The sequence below is a fragment of the Aquarana catesbeiana genome, linkage group LG04, assembly GCF_042186555.1.
Source record: "Aquarana catesbeiana isolate 2022-GZ linkage group LG04, ASM4218655v1, whole genome shotgun sequence".
In the NCBI taxonomy this organism is placed as follows: Eukaryota; Metazoa; Chordata; class Amphibia; order Anura; family Ranidae; genus Aquarana; species Aquarana catesbeiana.
Genome location: NC_133327.1, coordinates 602,471,609 through 602,491,276, shown reverse-complemented (window position 1 = coordinate 602,491,276; position 19,668 = coordinate 602,471,609). Strand labels below are relative to the sequence as shown.

The 19,668-nt window shown below is 43.6% G+C and overlaps 1 protein-coding gene across 1 annotated transcript in view; it reads left to right on the top strand.

Moving 5' to 3' along the window:
- C1D (C1D nuclear receptor corepressor) overlaps positions 1–18,617 on the top strand; it is a 74,649-nt gene extending 56,032 nt beyond the window's left edge. The window contains exon 5 of the mRNA XM_073628216.1: positions 18,326–18,617. Within this exon, the coding sequence (XP_073484317.1) occupies positions 18,326–18,499 (174 nt within the window). The 3' untranslated portion in view covers positions 18,500–18,617. The remainder of the gene's footprint in view (positions 1–18,325) is intronic.
- The last annotated feature ends 1,051 nt before the right edge of the window (positions 18,618–19,668 follow it).

Below are 19,668 nucleotides of genomic sequence, written 5' to 3'. Positions count from 1 at the left end.
GCTAAAACACCTGAAAAGCACCTCAGTGTGAAAGGGGGTCTAAGTCTTTTTTGTTTTTCAACAGAACAAGCCTCCCTGCAGATATCGCAGTTAGAGGGATGAGGCAATCCATATAACACTGATAGGGTTGCTTACAATGATCATCTTTTTTTACGTAATCCCAAAAGAAGAAAAAAAAAAAAACTGTTGGTGTAACTGCTTAAAAAGTGTTAGCAGGAGTTGTCTTCGGTTAGTGCATCTATTGTTACCCTCCCCCCAGATTGACAGTGCTGCAGTCCAAAGGTGTCTTTGTTGTGCCTTTTTATCCAGAGTGGAGGCACCCTAATACGGGAGGTGTGTTACTGGCCAGACAGAGGGGGAAAAAAATCCTAAAAAAGAAAATTAATGCAGCCACCTCTGATTGCTGCAACATATTACGTTTTTGGTTTTAGGTTTAATACCACTTGTCCGCCCACAGTAGTCTGTCAGCAAGTCCCGACCAATGATACATGGCTGGGACCTGCTTGACCGTCTGTTTCCAATCACAGCCCACATTACACATTGTTAGGCACACATTTAACCCCTTCCCAGCCAGTGTCATTAGTACAATGACAGTGTATAGTGTTATCACCGATCACTGTATTACTGTCACTGGTGAGGTCAGTTCCCCCCCAGCGTCCGTTAGTGTGAGATTGTTCACCGCACTATTGCAATCCCATTATAAGCAGCCGATTAGCTCCATTAGTAGTATAAAAAAACCCCATAGTTTTTAGGCGATATAACTTATACACTAATCAATATACACCCATTAGATTTTTTTTTTTTTTTTACCAGACATGTAGCAGAATACATTTTGGCCAAAATTTTATGAAGAAACGTGATTTAAAAAAAAAAGTGTATTGGATATGTAAGGCCCCTTCCACACGATCGGACCGTTCAGGTCCTCCTGTCAGTTTTGACGGCGGACCTGAATGGGCGGATGTCAGCGGAGACATGTCCGCTGACATCCGACCCGGTCCGATCCGCAAAAAGCAGACAGATAGCCCTACGTCCAGGTCCTTCGCTATCGGATCGGGTGAGATCTGATGAAAACGGACATGCTGTCCGCTTTCATCCGATCCCTCCGTAGGCAGCAGCGGCGCCTGACAAGCCCCTCCCCGCTCAGTGAGAAGAGAGGGACCTGTCATCCGCCGGCTTAGCGGAGATCAACGGAGCCCGCCTCGTGTGAAAGGGGCCTAAGAAATTAAAAAAAAAAGGCAAAAATATATATATATATATATTTTTAAACATTTTGTTGTTTATATCGCAAAAAAAAAAACCCAGTGGTGATCAAATACCACCAAAAAGTAAGCTATATTAGGCTAGTAAAGTAAGCTGTACAGGTATGTGATTTTGCGCAGCCGGGCCGCTCTGCCGCAGTAAATATACGTGGGGCGGTCCGGAAGTGGTTAAAGGCTAAGTTGATCTTATGCAAAGATATAATAAATGCACCCACATTTGCAGGAAAAAAGTGTGCAGAAAACGCGCACTGAAAAAACACGCGGCGCTCCACAACCGAAAAAGTGCTAGAGCTACTTTGGAGAATTTGTCATGCGTTTGAGCGACGTGTCTACACGTGAAAAATGCAGGACAAAACGCATGTGGGAACGCGCGTTTCCGCTACGCGTAGATGTGAATGGAATGTACTTGGGAGGAGAGTTTTTAGGCAGCAAGGATGACCTGAGAGGAGAAAAAATTATCTCATCAAAGACTCCAAGGAATTGCTTCTTATTTAAAGTTGATGTGACTTTTGTGATTAAAGGCGCATCGAAGTCGCAAACAAGTCACATTGGAAATCGTGTGAAAATCACATTGCAATACTGTGAACGGAGCCCCAATGTGTCACTAAACCCACATCCTAAAAAACTATCAATAAATGCTGTATAACCTGCTGTTCATACCCACTCAGTCACTATGAGATTAGTTTTCTGTATACTGCAAAAATCCTGGTTGATCCTGCTGCTCACTATCTCCCCCTTCTGTCTAAGTCCCCAATTCAGCTAGGGATTTTGCAGCTGTGATGACAACTCTGCACATACTCAGTTTTCAGTGAGTTTCTATGCTGAGCATTTACTCCCTATCACATCTGAGCACCCCATGTGACTATAGTCACACATATGGGCGTATACACAGTGGTAAATGACAGCCCACTCCCTCCCTCCTCCCCCATACCCACTGACAAAGCACTTTCGCTGACTTAGTTGGGGTAGGCGGAACACTTTGGTGGCATAATCTCTCCCCTGTCCTGCCCTGCCCTGACCTGGCCACCGCTGTCTACAACAGTTCGCTCTCATCATCACTAGATGCACTTGCTCCTCCAACCACACACAGAATCAAGGCCCCAACCGTTACAACCTTGGCAAACTGACAACACTAGAAATCTCAAGAGACATTGAAAAAACCAAAATGCCTGCAAGACTTCACCCCTATATAAAGCTGCCCTTCTAAAATGCAATTCCTGCCTCCATGCTGCCAAACAAGCCTACTTTGTCTCTCTTATTAATACTTTGTCATCCAGTCACCGTCGGCTTTTCTCAACCTTTAACTCTCTACTTCGTCCCCCACCCCCTCTACCCACTAACTCACTCACTGCTCAAGATATTGCCAATCACTTCAAAGACAAGATTGATGCAATTTGTGAGGACACCTCCACTGTGCGTACATCTTCCCCACCCAAGGTACCTTGCCTAACAGCACATTCAACACTCTCCTCTTTTGAATTGGCTACTACTGAAGAAGTTACAAAACTTTTCTCAGATGCCCACCTAACCAATTGTCCCTTGGATCCTGTTCCCTCACAACTACTACGGTCACCCTTTTCTTCTATCCTATGCTCCCTCACTCACATCTTCAATCTCTCCTTCTCTAGTGGCACCTTCCCCTCCCCTCTAAAACATGTGCAGATCACTCCCATACTTGAAAATCCCTCACTGGACCCCACCAATCTAAACAACTTAAGACCCATCTCATTGCTCCCATTCACCTCTAAACTTCTAGAACGCTTAGTGTACAACCGTCTTAGCTCCTACCTCAGTGAAAATAACCTTCTTGACCCATTACAGTCTGGCTTTCGCTCGCAGCACTCCACGGAAACTGCCTTACTAAAACTTACTAACGATTTACTAATTGCTAAAACCAACAGCCAATACTCCTACTAGTTGACCTCTCTGCGGCCTTAGATACTGTTGACCACCCGCTCCTTCTCAATAAACTACATTCCCTTGGCCTCTGAGATTCTGCTCTAGCCTGGTTCTCTGCCTATCACAGCGCTCCTTCAGTGTCACCTTTCTGTGGGGGTCCCCCAGGGCTCTGTTCTTGGACCCCTTCTCTTCTCTATCTACACCTCCTCCCTTGGTCACTTGATAACCACCCACGGCTTCCAATACCACTTATACGCCAATGACACCCAAATCTATCTGTCTACTCATCACCTCACTCCTTCAGTCTCCTCTAGCAGTACTAACTTACTAACTGACATATCAGCATGGATGTCGCACCACTTCCTTAAACTAAATCTCTCTAAAACTGAGCTATTAATATTCTCCCCCCCGCACGTGCCCCCCTCCATGACTTTTCCATCAAAATCAACAATGCAACCCTCTGCTGACCCCCTCACACCAGGGTACTAGGTGTAATCCTAGACTCTGACTTGTCATTTCAGCCCCAAGTCCAATCGTTGTCAAAAGTTTGTAGAATTCACCTCTGTAACATCTCTAAAATTCGCCCCTTTTTAACAAATTAAACCACCAAGCTCCTCATTCACTCCCTTGTTATCTCTCGCCTTGACTATTGCAAGTCCCTTCTCATTGGCCTGCCTCTCCATAGGCTATCCCCTCTTCAGTCTGTCATGAATGCTGCTGCCAGACTTGTCCACCTTACCAACCGCTCAGTGTCTGCCAACCCTCTCCTCCAATCCCTCCATTGGCTCCCAATCACCCAGCGAATTAAATTCAAAATACTAACCATACCATACAAAGTCATTCACAACTCTGCCCCGAGCTACATCACCAATCATGTCTCCAAATGTCACCCAAATCATCCTCTCTGCTCTTCTCAAGTCCTCCTACTCTCAAGCTCTCTCGTCTCCTCCTCTCATGCTCGTCTCCAGGATTTCTCCAGAGCCTCTCCCATCCTCTGGAACTCGCTACCTCCACTGGTCCGGCTATCTCCTACTCTTGCTACTTTCAGGCGATCCCTGAAAACTCATCTCTTCAGGAAAGCCTATCACGTCTCCAACTAATCTCCTACCACTTCCATCAGCTCATTCCCCACAATTACAATCTTTTGTACCATCTTCCCCACCCTATTAGATTGTAAGCCCTCTTAATCCTCCTGGATTTTATTGTATTGTAACTGTATTGTCTACTTTTATATTGTGAAGCGCTGCGTAAACTGTTGGCGCTATATAAATCCTGTATAATAATAAATAATAACACAGTGAGGGTGGGATATTACAAGTAGATTAATGGAGGAATTGCCTACCTCTTATTCTAAGTTACAGGCTGGAAGGGCGTGGCACAGCCTGTGACTGGCGGAAATCCACCCACACCATGTTCTTGCCAAAAAATAATAAAGATTTAATTTCAAATATATATTCGTATGATAATTTAAGACAGTTTATTGATATTATTTATTTTAACTCTGTATTCCAAAGGCTGTTTTTTTGTTTTTATTTTGAACATGTGACCAGCAGCAGAGGACTTGAAGCTCCTCCTGTTATGTGTCCCTGCAGACAGGCTGGGAAAGAGCTGGATCATGTGACAGCTGTATATCGATTAGGAAAAAGGTGCTTTGATGTTTTTTATTTTATTAAAATACAGTTCCATCATCCACATACAGAAATAGAAGGGACAATGTAAACTAAACAGTATGTGTTTAGTATCACTTTCAGGATTATTCGGCTGCAATATATGACTTTTTTTACATTTCAAAATGATAGGCTTTACCAATATAGAAAGCTCTGTATGCGGCTTAGAAGTACTCATCCTCTAAGCTTTACTGTGAAGATGGGGAGAGACAGGGAGAGCATTGTTTTCAGTTTTTCTTTTTTACGTGAATTGCTTAACCACTTTCCTACTGGGCACTCTCACCCCCTTTCCTGCCCAGGCCAATTTTTAGCTTTCAGCGCTGTCACATTTTAAATGACAATTGCGCGGTCATGCAACACTGTACCCAAACAAAATTTTTTATCATTTTTTTTTCACACAAATAGAGCTTTCTTTTGGTGGTATTTAATCACTACTGGGGTTTTTATTTTTTGCTAAACAGACAAAAAAAGACCAAACATTGAACCTGGCCATTGGAAAAACAAAAACAATTTTTAATAATTTGTTATAACATTTTGCAAACAGGTAATATTTCTCCTTCACTGATGAGGCTGTACTGATGAGACGGCAATGATAGGTGGCAATAATGGGCTCTGATAGGCAACATTGATGATAAGGCACTAATTTTCATCACTAATGTGCACTGATTGGCAGCTCTGTTGGAACCGCTGTCCTTGTAACAGAAGCCGGTTGTCGGCTTTTTTCTCTCGCATTATCGACATGAGGAGAGAAAAGCCGATAACCGTCTTGTGTTTACATCCTGTGATCAGCTGTCAGCTGTGTCAGCTTATCACGTGATAACGGGTTACTGCGATTTGGCCCTTTACCCCGATCTGTGATCAGCCGAGTCCAAAGGACTCGACTATCACAGAGCGTGCCGCAGGGGGTGCACGAGCAGCACAGTCATGGGGGGGGGGGTGTCCATGGATGCCCTCCAGGCATTGGAAGCCCAAGTTGTAGCAGTCTTTTGGCTATAGCGTGGGCAACAAGCGGTTAAAAGCCATTTCAAAAGACTATACATTACTTTTAAATATTGTGTTTCACTCATTAGATTTTCATTCCAAGCAGCTGAGTCTACGCACAATCTGTAGAACAAAACCTATGAGTGGTTTATACCATGTTTTGTAAATGAAATTTTTGGAGATTGTCATTAGAATTTGGATATTCAACTTGTATAATAGTTTTATCTTTACATGACTTACTAGAAGTATTTGGTGCTTAGTGTTTGTAAATGTTCAAAGGATGGGCAATTGGGAAAACTTGTGCTCTATGAGATTAGGCTGTCTACATTGGGTCCCATATGATAAAATATTGCTATTTTACAAATAACCGCAGTTTCTTTCTGTTGACAAATTGTGTCACTGGAAAAATCTTTTTACTACCAAAATATCAGTGCAACAATCTGCTTATCTGCCCAATAATGAAGGGCTATTTCAGAAAGTATGTACCAATATTTTTCTTCCATTTTTCCCAAGAGATATTAATGCAAAAATGTTGCATTAAGATGATCTTTGTGTAAATGCTTAAATCGTATATCAGCTTTCTTCATTCCTGTTTAACGCCATAAATATTTCAAGGGGTGATTTACTAGTGTGGAAGAGAAAGCAGACCCCGATGGTAGAGAGCTTTTTACGCACACACGCATCCATTCACGCTTGCACCCCTTGTCCAATTCCCTCATTAATTCATTTTCTCAACAGTAAAGAATTTGGTTCTGCAACAAAGCTAAAAGCTTTTTTGGCATGGACAGCATGTGTACTGTCCAGTAATCATGTATAAGTGACATATTTACAACTTCTAATAAATCTCTCCATTTTGTCTTTTTTGTTCCATTAAGTTGAATGAGCAGATTGAATATATACGGCCTGCCTTTCGAGGTTCCTTGCCAAGAGAGAACATCAAAGCATATCGCCGACTTCAAATATGAAATATTATAAATTGGAATTAACTGATTCTATTTTTTTTTTAACTTGTCATAGAGGGGGAAAAGTAATGGTTCTGAAAATTCTATACATTATACCAAAAAACTTTTAGAGCCATGCAAAATGTGAAATTTAGTGCATTATATGAGGTGACATAATCGGTTGTCATTTTTAAAAAATTCATTTTTGCTTTTCCTCATAGTTCAGCATTTAATGATTTTAGTTGTTCTTTCATATTATATTGTCAACACTGTTAGTAACCACTTGCTGCCCCGCTCCTGCAGATATACTGCGGCACGTGCAGGCTCAGTTATGTGTGTGTATGTATATGTACAGTATCTCACAAAAGTGAGTACACCCCTCACATTTTTATAAATATTTTATCATTTTTTTCATGTGACAACACTGAAGAAATTACACTTTGCTACAATGTAAAATAGTGAGTGTACAGCTTGTATAACAGTGTACATTTTACGTCCCCTCAAAATAACTCAACACACAGCCATTAATGCCTAAACCGCTGGCAACAAAAGTGAGTAAATCGCTGGCAACAAAAATGTCCAAATTGGGCCAATTAGCCATTTTCCCTCCCCGGTGTCAAGTGACTCATTACATGGTCTTAGGTGTGAATGGGGAGCAGGTGTGTTTAAATTTGGTGTTATCGCTCTCACTCTCATACTGGTCACTGGAAGTGCAACATGGCACCTCATGGCAAAGAACTTTGAGAATCTGAAAAAAATAATAGTTTGCTTTACATAAAGATGGCCTAGGCTATAAGAAGATTGCCAAGACCCTAAAACTGAGCTGCAGCACGTTGGCCAAGACCATACAGTAATTTAACAGGTCAGGTTCCACTCAGAACAGGCCTCGCCATGGTCGACCAAAGAAGTTGAGTGCACGTGCTCAGCGTCATATTCAGAGGTTGTCTTTGGGAAATGGACGTATGAGTGCTGCCAACAATGCTGAAGGGGTGGGGGGCCAGCCTGTCAGTGCTCACACCATACCCTGCACACTGCATCAAATTGGTCAGAATGGCCCAGAAGGACGCCTCTTCTATAGATGATGCACAAGAAAGCCCGCAAAGCGTTTGCTGAAGACAAGCAGATTCCGGACATGGATTACTGGAACCATGTCCTGTGGTCTGATGAGACCAAGATTATCTTATTTGGTTCAGATGGTGTCAAGCATGTGTGGTGGCAACCAGGTGAGTAGTACAAAGGCAAGTGTGTCTTGCTTACAGTCATGCATGGTGGTGGGAGTGTCATGGTCTGGGGCTGCATGAGTGCTTCCGGCACTGGGGAGCTACAGTTCATTGAGGGAGCCATGAATGCCAACATGTACTGTGACATACTAAAGCAGAGCATTAACCCCTCCCTTCGGAGACTGGGCCGCAGGGCAGTATTTCAACATAACGACCCCATACACACCTCCAAGCCGACTACTGCCTTGGTAAAGAAGCTGAGGGTAAAGGTGCTGGACTGGCCAAGCATGTCTCCAGACCTAAACCCTATTGAGCATCTGTGGGGCATCCTCAAATGGAAGGTGGAGGAGTGCAAGATCTCTAACATCCTTCAGCTCTGTGATGTCGTCATGGAGGAGTGGAAGAGGACTCCAGTGGCAACCTGTGAAGCTCTGGTGAACTCCATGCCCAAGAGGGTTAAGGCAGTGCTAGAACATAATGGCGGCCACACAAAATATTGACACTTTGGGCCCAATTTGGACATTTTCACTTAGGGGTGTACTCACTTTTGTTGCCTCACTTTTGGCTTTCCATTCATGAACAGCTTGCTTACTGTTGTGATCTGTGGTTGCCCCTAAGCAATCACATGATACCTGGCTACCTCTACCATGTGATTAGATTAGCCAATCACAGATCACAATCAAAAGCAAGCTGTTCACGAATAGGAAACCCATTCATGACAGCTAAAGCTATTGCTTATACAGTGATCATCACTGTATAAGCAAAAAGTGTAAAAAAAAAAAAAAAATAATCCGTGTGTGTGTGTGTGTGTGTGTGTGTGTGTGTATATATATATAATATATACCGCCGCACCAGTCATATTATAGTGATTATACTGCACTGATGACAGTTGTAAAAAAAAAAAACAAATTTAATCAATTTTCAAAAAAATTGTGACAAAAAATTACAACTTCAAAAAACTCACCATGCCTCTTACCAAATGCCTCAGACTGTCTACTTTCCCAAACGGGGTCACTTGGGTGGTAATTGTACTGTCCTGGCGTCTTACAGCCGCAAAAATCTAGCTAGGCCAGCAGTACATCAGGATTACCATAAACAATTTTGAAATATATATACCATAGCTTGTATAGCTATAACTTTCACACAAACCAATTAATATACACTTGTGATTTTTTTTTTATTTTTTTTATTTTTTTACCAAAGACGTAGCAGAATACATTTTGGTTTAAACTTATGAAGAAATTTGACTATATTGGATATATTTTATAACAGAAAGTAGAAAATATTGTTTTTTTTTTTTTTTTTTTGTTTGTTTTTTTTCCTCCAAATTTTCGGTCTTTTTTAATTTATATAGCAAAAAATAAAAAACCCAGTGGTGATCAAATACCACCGAAAGAAAGCTCTATGTGTGTAAAATAAATTATATAAATTTAATTTGGGTACAGTGTTACATGACCGCGCTATTGCCAGTTAAATATTAAAAAATGACTTGGTCATGAAGGGGCTAAAACCTTCCGGAGCTCAACTGGTTAAAATGTTAGTTTGGATTGGGTTTAGTAATGTCCTAAAACTGTTGTAGTATGGCTAAGTATGGCTAAGTTTACTTTCACAGAGCATCTATTTTTCTGACAGTTCTTATTATAAAGGTTGCTTTGGTTATTCTTAGGGGTAGTAGGGTACTCAATGGTCCCACAAGCTTCCTACTTGCCTGATGATCAGTTCACCATCTCTTAGGCGCCTTTCACACAGACGGCTATTCTGCCGCAGTTAAAAGCATGTTTTTTTTCCTGTGAAATTTTAGACTCCAGGCACTGCGATCAGCTGCATTTTGCACAGTGCGATTAGCTGTGGTTGCGTTTAGCTGCAGTTTGCCATCTCCATGGCAACCCGAGAGGGTACCGACTCGCACTGTTTGGTATGAATCTTGAGGGGGAACTCCACGCCAAATTTTAAATAAAAGACCAGCGTGGGTTCCCCCCCAGGGGCGTACCAGGCCCTTAGGTCTGGTACGGATTTTAAGAGGAACCCCTGCGCCAAAAAAACGGCGTGGGGTCCCCCCCAGAATCCATACCAGACCCTTATCCGAGCATGCAGCCCGGTAGGTCAGGAAAGGGGGTGGGGACGGGCGAGCGCCCCCCCCCTCCTGAGCCGTACCAGGCCCCATGCCCTCAACATGGGGGGGTGGGTGCTTTGGGGGAGGGGGCGCCCTGCGGCCCCCCCCACCCCAAAGCACCTTGTCCCCATGTTGATGAGGACAAGGGCCTCTTCCCGACAACCCTGGCCGTTGGTTGTCGGGGTCTGCGGGCGAGGGGCTTATCGGAATCCGGGAACCCCCTTTAATAAGGGGGCCCCCAGATTCCAGCCCCCCCACCCTTTGTGAATGAGTATGGGGTACATCATACCCCTACCCATTCACCTGGGGGGGAAGAAGTGTCAATAAAAAACACACTACACAGGTTTTAAAGTATTTTATTAGACAGCTCCAGGGGTCTTCTTCCGACTTCGTAAGGTCTCTCTGGCGTCTTCTCCCGGTGTCCGGATCTACTGCCCGCTGTTTTGCTAGCAGTGGCCCGGACCTCTGGATCATCTTCTTCCCTCTTCTCTTCCGATGTTGATACGACGGTCTCTCCGGCTGGAATGGTCTCTGAGCTCTCCGCTCTGACTTATATAGGCGGTGACCCCGCCCCCTTATGCTGTCACAGTCCTAGGGCATGCTGGGAGTGTGATGTTTTAGGGGGCGTGGTCACTGGGTGATGATGACCACGCCCCCTAAAACGTCACACTCCCAGCATGCCCAGGGACTGTGACGGCATAAGGGGGCGGGTTCACCGCCTATATAAGTCAGATCGGAGTGCTCAGAGACCATTCCAGCCGGAGAGACCGTCGTGTCAACATCGGAAGAAGAGAAGCAGGCAGCAGTCCGGGCTCCTCCGCTGGCAAAAGAGCAGAAGAGAGCGCGGAGAAGGACCGGAGAGACCCCCGAGGCCGAAAGAAGACCTCCGAAGCCGGAAGAGGACCCCTGGAGCTGTCTAATAAAATACTTTAAAAACCTGTCTAGTGTGTTTTTTTATTGACACTTCTTCCCCCAGGTGAATGGGTAGGGGTACCATGTACCCCATACTCATTCACATAGGGTGGGGGGTCAGGATCTGGGGGCCCCTTTCTAAAGGGTGCTCCCGGATTCCGATAAGCCCCCTCCCCGCAGACCCCGACAACCAACAGCCAGGGTTGTCGGGAAGAGGCCCTTGTCCTCATCAACATGGGGACAAGGTGCTTTGGGGGAGGGGGGGGCCGCAGGGCCCCCCCCTCCCCCAAAGCACCCACCCCCCATGTTGAGGGCATATGCGGCCTGGTACGGCTCAGGAGGGGGGGGCGCTCGCCCGTCCCCACCCCCTTTCCTGACCTACCGGGCTGCGTGCTCGGATAAGGGTCTGGTATGGATTTTGGGGGGGCCCCACAACATTTTTTCGGCGTAGGGGTTCCTCTTAAAATCCGTACCAGACCTAAGGGCCTGGTATGCCCCTGGGGGGAACCCACACCGGTTTTTTATTTAAAATTGGCGTGGAGTTCCCCCTCAAGAGTCATACCAAACAGTGTCGGGCATTGGCGGGGATCCGAATCAGATCCCCGTGCTTGTCGCTCATCGGGAAAGGAAAAATGATTTTTCTTTTTCCGATGAGCAGCTCGGCGCTGTTATCCGCAGCTGACACAGTGCACTGCGATTACCTGCGGTTATGTGCGGATAGCTGCGCTAAATCGCTCCTGGACGCAGGCAATTCTATTTTTTCTATCCGCACAGAACCGCATGTGTCAAGTTTAAAGTGGTTGTTAGCCCACTTTTAATAAATGCTCCCATCCTCTCTGCAACATTATAATTGTCCCTGTATTTTGTAAAAAAACTGCAGGATTGTACCTAGCTTCCTGAGCTCAGCTGATTGTCTCTCTTCTCTCTGCCCCTCCTCCCCGGCTGACGTCAGTGGGAGGGCTCGGCCCAGCCCACTGCAGCTGTGAGCGGGAGACAGAAGAGAGGAGAGGAATCAGCTGAGCTGCGGGAGCGGAGCTCATACAGGTACAATTGTGCAGTTTTTTTACAGAACACAGGCACACAGACAATTATTATAATGGTGCAGAGAGGATGCTAGCATTTATTAAAAGTGGGCTAACAATCACTTTAAACTTGACAAGAGCCAATACCTAGAGGTTTTGGGTAGTGTCTGAGTTGCATTTCTGTTGACCCATTATTATAATGGGGTTTCCTTGCTGGGCATTAGAAATGTGTTGGAAGCAAGATGGGACAGGCAAGCTCTGTCCCTACCAGGGATTGCTAATGCTTTGCATGATCAGAATGGCCTGGCATTTGGAAAGAGTGGGGGCATTGAAAGCTGCTGCTGATATGTGCAACTATAGGTACCTGGATTTAATTCTTGTCAGCAGCTGGTTTTAGGTTGTTAGTGATAAATGTACTTTAACCGCTTTATCTGGCTCCATTTGGTAGTCCTACTGCCTTTTTTGTCAGGCTTAAAGGATAAGTTCACTTTTAGGAAAAGGTTACTTGTTTCACCCGTTTTTAGGGTGTAACCTGTACTCACTCCTGCAGCTGCTTTGCTGCATCTAGTGACAGCAAGTGGGGGATCTTCTCCCCCTGCTTGCTATTTTAAGAAAACCATTTAGAGTTCTGTGAATGGGAAATTACAAGTACCGACAGCCTTTTTGGCTTGTAGTTCTCAATGAACTCCCATGGCGCTGTTGAGCGCTCTGGTAGTTCATTGTCTCTTCCTGTCAGTGTGTATCTGCCTGCCCGTATGAGATACAAGCAGACGGATACACTGACATGTCTGCAGGAGTCCTGTATGGCATCCACAATCTGCTGAAAAATCATAAATGCAATTCTTTTTTTTTTTTTACCAGTAGAAAGATGTGCATTTATTATTTTTTTTGGAAAAGGAGAACATAAACATACACTTAAATATATATTTAACCACTTGCCGACCGCCTCACGCATATATACGTGAGCAGAGCGGCACGGGCAGGCAAAATCACGTACCTGGTACGTGATTGCCTTCCCGCGGGCGGGGGGTCCGATCGGACCCCCCCCCGGTGCCATCGGCGGTCGGCGTTTGGCTGGGAGAGTTGAGAGACGAGGGGGAGACCATCCGATCGTGGCCCCCCCCTCGCGATCGCTCCCAGCCAATGAGAAACATCCCCTGCCTCTGTATAGTACACAGAGGCAGAGGATGTGATGTCATCTCTCCTCGGCTGGCCAGTTTCCGTTCCAGCACCGAGGAGAGAAGACATGTAAGTGCACCAACACACACACAACACAGTAGAACATGCCAGGCACACTAAACACCCCCGACCCCCCCCCGATCGCCCCCCGATCCCCCCCCAATCACCCCCCCCCCCCTGTCACAAACTGACAGCAAGCAGGTTTTTTTGTTTTGTTTTGTTTTTTTCCTGATTACTGCATGGTGTCAGTTTGTGACAGTTAGCAGTGGTAGGACAGTTAGTATTAGCCCCCTGTAGGTCTAGGGTACCCCCCTAACCCCCCCTAATAAAGTTTTAACCCCTTGATCACCCCCTGTCACCAGTGTCGCTAAGCGATCATTTTTCTGATCGCTGTATTAGTGTCGCTGGTGACGCTAGTTAGGAACGTAAATATTTAGGTTCGCTGTCAGCGTTTTATAGCGACAGGGACCCCAATATACTACCTAATAAATGTTTTAACCCCTTGATTGCCCCCTAGTTAACCCTTTCACCACTGATCACCGTATAACTGTTACGGGTGACGCTGGTTAGTTCGTTTATTTTTTTTTAGTGTCAGGGCACCCGCCGTTTATTACCGAATAAAGGTTTAGCCCCCTGATCGCCCGGCGGTGATATGCGTCGCCCCAGGCAGCGTCAGATTAGCGCCAGTACCGCGAACACCTACGCACGCACCGTACACGCACCGTACACCTCCCTTAGTGGTATAGTATCTGAACACATCAATATCTGATCCGATCAGATCTATACTAGCGTCCCCAGCAGTTTAGGGTTCCCAAAAACGCAGTGTTAGCGGGATCAGCCCAGATACCTGCTAGCACCTGCGTTTTGCCCCTCCGCCCAGCCCACCCAAGTGCAGTATCGATCGATCACTGTCACTTACAAAACACTAAACGCATAACTGCAGCGTTCGCAGAGTCAGGCCTGATCCCTGCGATCGCTAACAGTTTTTTTGGTAGCATTTTGGTGAACTGGCAAGCACCAGCCCCAAGCAGCGTCAGATTAGCGCCAGTACCACTAACACCCACGCACGCACCGTACACCTCCCTTAGTGGTATAGTATCTGATCGGATCAATATCTGATCCGATCAGATCTATACTAGTGTCCCCAGCAGTTTAGGGTTCCCAAAAACGCAGTGTTAGTGGGATCAGCCCAGATACCTGCTAGCACCTGCGTTTTGCCCCTCCGCCCGGCCCAGCCCACCCAAGTGCAGTATCGATCGATCACTGTCACTTTTTTTTGTAGCGTTTTGGTGAACTGGCAAGCGCCAGCGGCCTAGTACACCCCAGTCGTAGTCATACCAGCACTGCAGTAACACTTGGTGACGTGGCGAGTCCCATAAGTGCAGTTCAAGCTGGTGAGGTGGCAAGCACAAGTAGTGTCCCGCTGCCACCAAAAAGACAAACACAGGCCCGTCGTGCCCATAGTGCCCTTCCTGCTGCATTCGCCAATCCTAATTGGGAACCCACCACTTCTGCAGCGCCCGTATTTCCCCCATTCACATCCCCAACCAAATGCAGTCGGCTGCATGAGAGGCATTTATATGTCCTCCCGAGTACCCCTACCCAACGAACCCCCCCAAAAAAGATGTGTCTGCAGCAAGCGCGTATATAGACGTGACACCCGCTATTATTGTCCCTCCTGTCCTGACAATCCTGGTCTTTGCATTGGTGAATGTTTTGAACGCTACCATTCACTAGTTGAGTATTAGCGTAGGGTACAGCATTGCACAGACTAGGCACACTTTCACAGGGTCTCCCAAGATGCCATCGCATTTTGAGAGACCCGAACCTGGAACCGGTTACAGTTATAAAAGTTACAGTTACAAAAAAAAAGTGTAAAAAAAAAAAAAAAACACAAACAAAAATAAAAAAAAATAGTTGTCGTTTTATTGTTCTCTCTCTCTCTCTATTCTCTCTCTGGTGTTCTGCTCTTTTTTACTGTATTCTATTCTGCAATGTTTTATTGTTATTATGTTTTATCATGTTTGCTTTTCAGGTATGCAATTTTTTATACTTTACCGTTTACTGTGCTTTATTGTTAACCATTTTTTTGTCTTCAGGTACGCCATTCACGACTTTGAGTGGTTATACCAGAATGATGCCTGCAGGTTTAGGTATCATCTTGGTATCATTCTTTTCAGCCAGCGGTCGGCTTTCATGTAAAAGCAATCCTAGTGGCTAATTAGCCTCTAGACTGCTTTTACAAGCAGTGGGAGGGAATGCCCCCCCCCCCCACCGTCTTCCGTGTTTTTCTCTGGCTCTCCTGTCTCAACAGGGAACCTGAGAATGCAGCCGGTGATTCAGCCAGCTGACCATAGAGCTGATCAGAGACCAGAGTGGCTCCAAACATCTCTATGGCCTAAGAAACCGGAAGCTACGAGCATTTTAGGACTTAGATTTCGCCGGATGTAAACAGCGCCATTGGGAAATTGGGAAAGCATTTTATCACACCGATCTTGGTGTGGTCAGATGCTTTGAGGGCAGAGGAGAAATCTAGGGTCTAATAGATCCCAATTTTTTCAAAAAAGAGTACCTGTCACTACCTATTGCTATCATAGGGGATATTTACATTCCCTGAGATAACAATAAAAATGATTTAAAAAAAAATATGAAAGGAACAGTTTAAAAATAAGATAAAAAAGCAAAAAAATAATAAAGAAAAAAAAAAAAAAAAAAAAAAAGCACCCCTGTCCCCCCTGCTCTCGCGCTAAGGCGAACGCAAGCGTCGGTCTGGCGTCAAATGTAAACAGCAATTGCACCATGCATGTGAGGTATCACCGCGAAGGTCAGATCGAGGGCAGTAATTTTAGCAGTAGACCTCCTCTGTAAATCTAAAGTGGTAACCTGTAAAGGCTTTTAAAGGCTTTTAAAAATGTATTAATTTTGTTGCCACTGCACGTTTGTGCGCAATTGTAAAGCATGTCATGTTTGGTATCCATGTACTCGGCCTAAGATCATCTTTTTTATTTCATCAAACATTTGGGCAATATAGTGTGTTTTAGTGCATTAAAATTTAAAAAAGTGTGTTTTTTCCACAAAAAATGCGTTTGAAAAATCGCTGCGCAATTACTGTGTGAAAAAAAAAAATGAAACACCCACCATTTTAATCTGTAGGGCATTTGCTTTAAAATAATATATAATGTTTGGGGGTTCAAAGTAATTTTCTTGCAAAAAAAAATAATTTTTTCATGTAATCAAAAAGTGTCAGAAAGGGCTTTGTCTTCAAGTGGTTAGAAGAGTGGGTGATGTGTGACGTAAGCTTCTAAATGTTGTGCATAAAATGCCAGGACAGTTCAAACCCCCCCAAATGACCCCATTTTGGAAAGTAGACACCCCAAGCTATTTGCTGAGAGGCATGTCGAGTCCATGGAATATTTTATATTGTGACACAAGTTGCGGGAAAGAGACAAATTTTTTTTTTTTTTTTTTTTTTTTTTTGCACAAAGTTGTCACTAAATGTTATATTGCTCAAACACGCCATGGGGATTTGTGAAATTACACCCCAAAATAAATTCTGTTGCTTCTCCTGAGTACGGGGATACCACATGTGTGGGACTTTTTGGGAGCCTAGCCGCGTACGGGACCCCGAAAACCAAGAACCGCCTTCAGGCTTTCTAAGGCCGTAAATTTTTGATTTCACTCTTCACTGCCTATCACAGTTTCGGAGGCCATGGAAAGCCCAGGTGGCACAAAACCCCCCCAAATGACCCCATTTTGGAAAGTAGACACCCCAAGCTATTTGCTGAGAGGTATAGTGAGTATTTTGCAGACCTCACTTTTTGTCACAAGGTTTTGAAAATTGAAAAAAGAAAAAAAAAAATTTTTTTTCTGGTCTTTCTTCATTTTCAAAAACAAATGAGAGCTGCAAAATACTCACCATGCCTCTCAGCAAATAGCTTGGGGTGTCTACTTTCCAAAATGGGGTCATTTGGGGGGGGGTTGTGCCATCTTGGCATTTTATGGCCTTCAAAACTGTGATAGGTAGTGAGGAGTGAAATCAAAAATGTATGCCCTTAGAAATCCTGAAGGTGGTGCTGGGTTTTCGGGGCCCCGTACGCGGCTAGGCTCCCAATAAGTGCCACACATGTGGTATCCCCATACTCAGGAGAAGCAGCTGAATGTATTTTGGGGTGCAATTCCACATATGCCCATGGCCTATGTGAGCAATATATCATTTAGTGACAACTTTTTGTAAATTTTTTTTTTTTTTTTTGTCATTATTCAATCACTTGGGACAAAAAAAATAAATATTCAATGGGTTCAACATGCCTCTCAGCAATTTCCTTGGGGTGTCTACTTTCCAAAATGGGGTCATTTGGGGGGGGTTTGTACTGCCCTGCCATTTTAGCACCTCAAGAAATGACATAGGCAGTCATAAACTAAAAGCTGTGTAAATTCCAGAAAATGTACCCTAGTTTGTAGACGCTATAACTTTTGCGCAAACCAATAAATATACGCTTATTGACATTTTTTTTACCAAAGACATGTGGCCGAATACATTTTGGCCTAAATGTATGACTAAAATTTAGTTTATTGGATTTTTTTTATAACAAAAAGTAGAAAATATCATTTTTTTTCAAAATTTTCAGTCTTTTTCCGTTTATAGCGCAAAAAATAAAAACGGCAGAGGTGATCAAATACCATCAAAAGAAAGCTCTATTTGTGGGAAGAAAAGGACGCAAATTTCGTTTGGGTAGAGCATTGCATGACCGCGCAATTAGCAGTTAAAGCGACGCAGTGCCGAATTGTAAAAAGTGCTCTGGTCAGGAAGGGGGTAAATCCTTCCGGGGCTGAAGTGGTTAACAATGTTTTACTTATTAGCACTTTAGCATCCCTTTTTTATCAGATAATTGTTTTTAATTCAGTGCTCTTCTTATAATAAATGCTTTAAATGTGTTAGTTTGCTTAGAGCATTATTGATTCCTATAATTAATTTTCTTTTTGAAATAATGTATGGATGATGGGCACTATCATGTCTGTAATTTAAAACAATAGGAAAACATTGAGGAATAAGTATGATGTGTACAGTGTTGCAGTGAAATGAAGAATACTGTGTTCTGAATTTTGATCCAAGCTTTGTTTTTGCATTGCAGGAAAGAATACGAAAGTACATGAACAGAGTGAAAGAAATGACAGATCGTAAGAAAGCTGCCAAACTTGACAAAGGGGCTGCAAAGAGATTTATAAAACATGCTCTAAGTGATCCTATTCCTGAGGAGGACTCTTCAGCAAAAAAAAAGCACAAATTCAAAAAAGAGAAAAAATGAGTATTTTGTGTTTCAAAGTTTCCCTTTTATTGTATAAACTTTTTTTTTTTGTTTAGCGTTCTGCTTTTGGAATGAAATGTATTTTATAGACCGATTAAAATTTACTTCAGTTGTTAAATTTGGTTATGTTGTTACTCAAATGAATAGTGGAAACAAACGCTTAAGGCTCGATTCACACCTATGCATGTTGCTTTTGAGCGTTTTTGGAGGTTTTTTTTTCATGCTTGGCACGTTTTTGAGCAGCGTTTTTGCCGCGTTTTTGCCGCGATTTGCGTTTTGCGGTTTTTTTTTTTCATTTTTTTTTACAGTCTTAAAAAAAAATTACAAAAAAAAAAAAATTAAAAAAAAAAAATAAAAAACTGCAAAAACGCACCAAAAACGCACCAAAAACGCTGCAAAAACGGTGCACTTGCGTTTTTGATGCTTGTCCATTGAAATCCATTACATGCAAAACGCTGCTTTTTGCATGAAAAAAAGTCCCCGACCCTTTCCAAAAACGCAGAGATACAAAAAAGCATTGATGTGAACATGTTCCATAGGAACTCATGTTAAAAAATCCCATGCATTTCTGCAAAATGCAAAATGCATCAAAAAACGCGCTAGTGTGAATGGAGCCTAAAAGAGCATTTAAAACAATCAGCTTGTTAAATATTGTCTAATGATCTCACACCAAGTGGGCACAAGAGGTACAGCTGCTGCTAATTCAGTTCAGCTACTCTTGTGACTCACACATTTCTGTGACACTGCTCAGTCAGGAAGATCACAGTATAACTTGTGGTCCAGCGTTAGTTTTTTTTTTTTTTTTTTTTTTTTTTAATATTCTCCCTGCTGATTGGACAGAAGTTATTAATTGTGATTCATCGTCCAATAAACAAGATGGAAGTGACCAGCTGAACTGCAGACCGTTGGAAAAAGTTGTGCTTTAACTTTTTGTTTTCCAGTTGAGGATCACATTTTATGGTTGGGGAGTCAGATTGCCACGTAACATTTGCCATATATACCAATCAGCCATAGCATTATGACTACTGACAGGTAAAATGAATTACATTGATTATCTCATTGCAATGGTATCTGAAAATTTATGAGATATATTTGGCAGCAAGTGAACATGTCCCTCAACTTGATGTGTTGAAAGCAAAAAAAATGGGCAAGCTGTAAGGATTTGATTA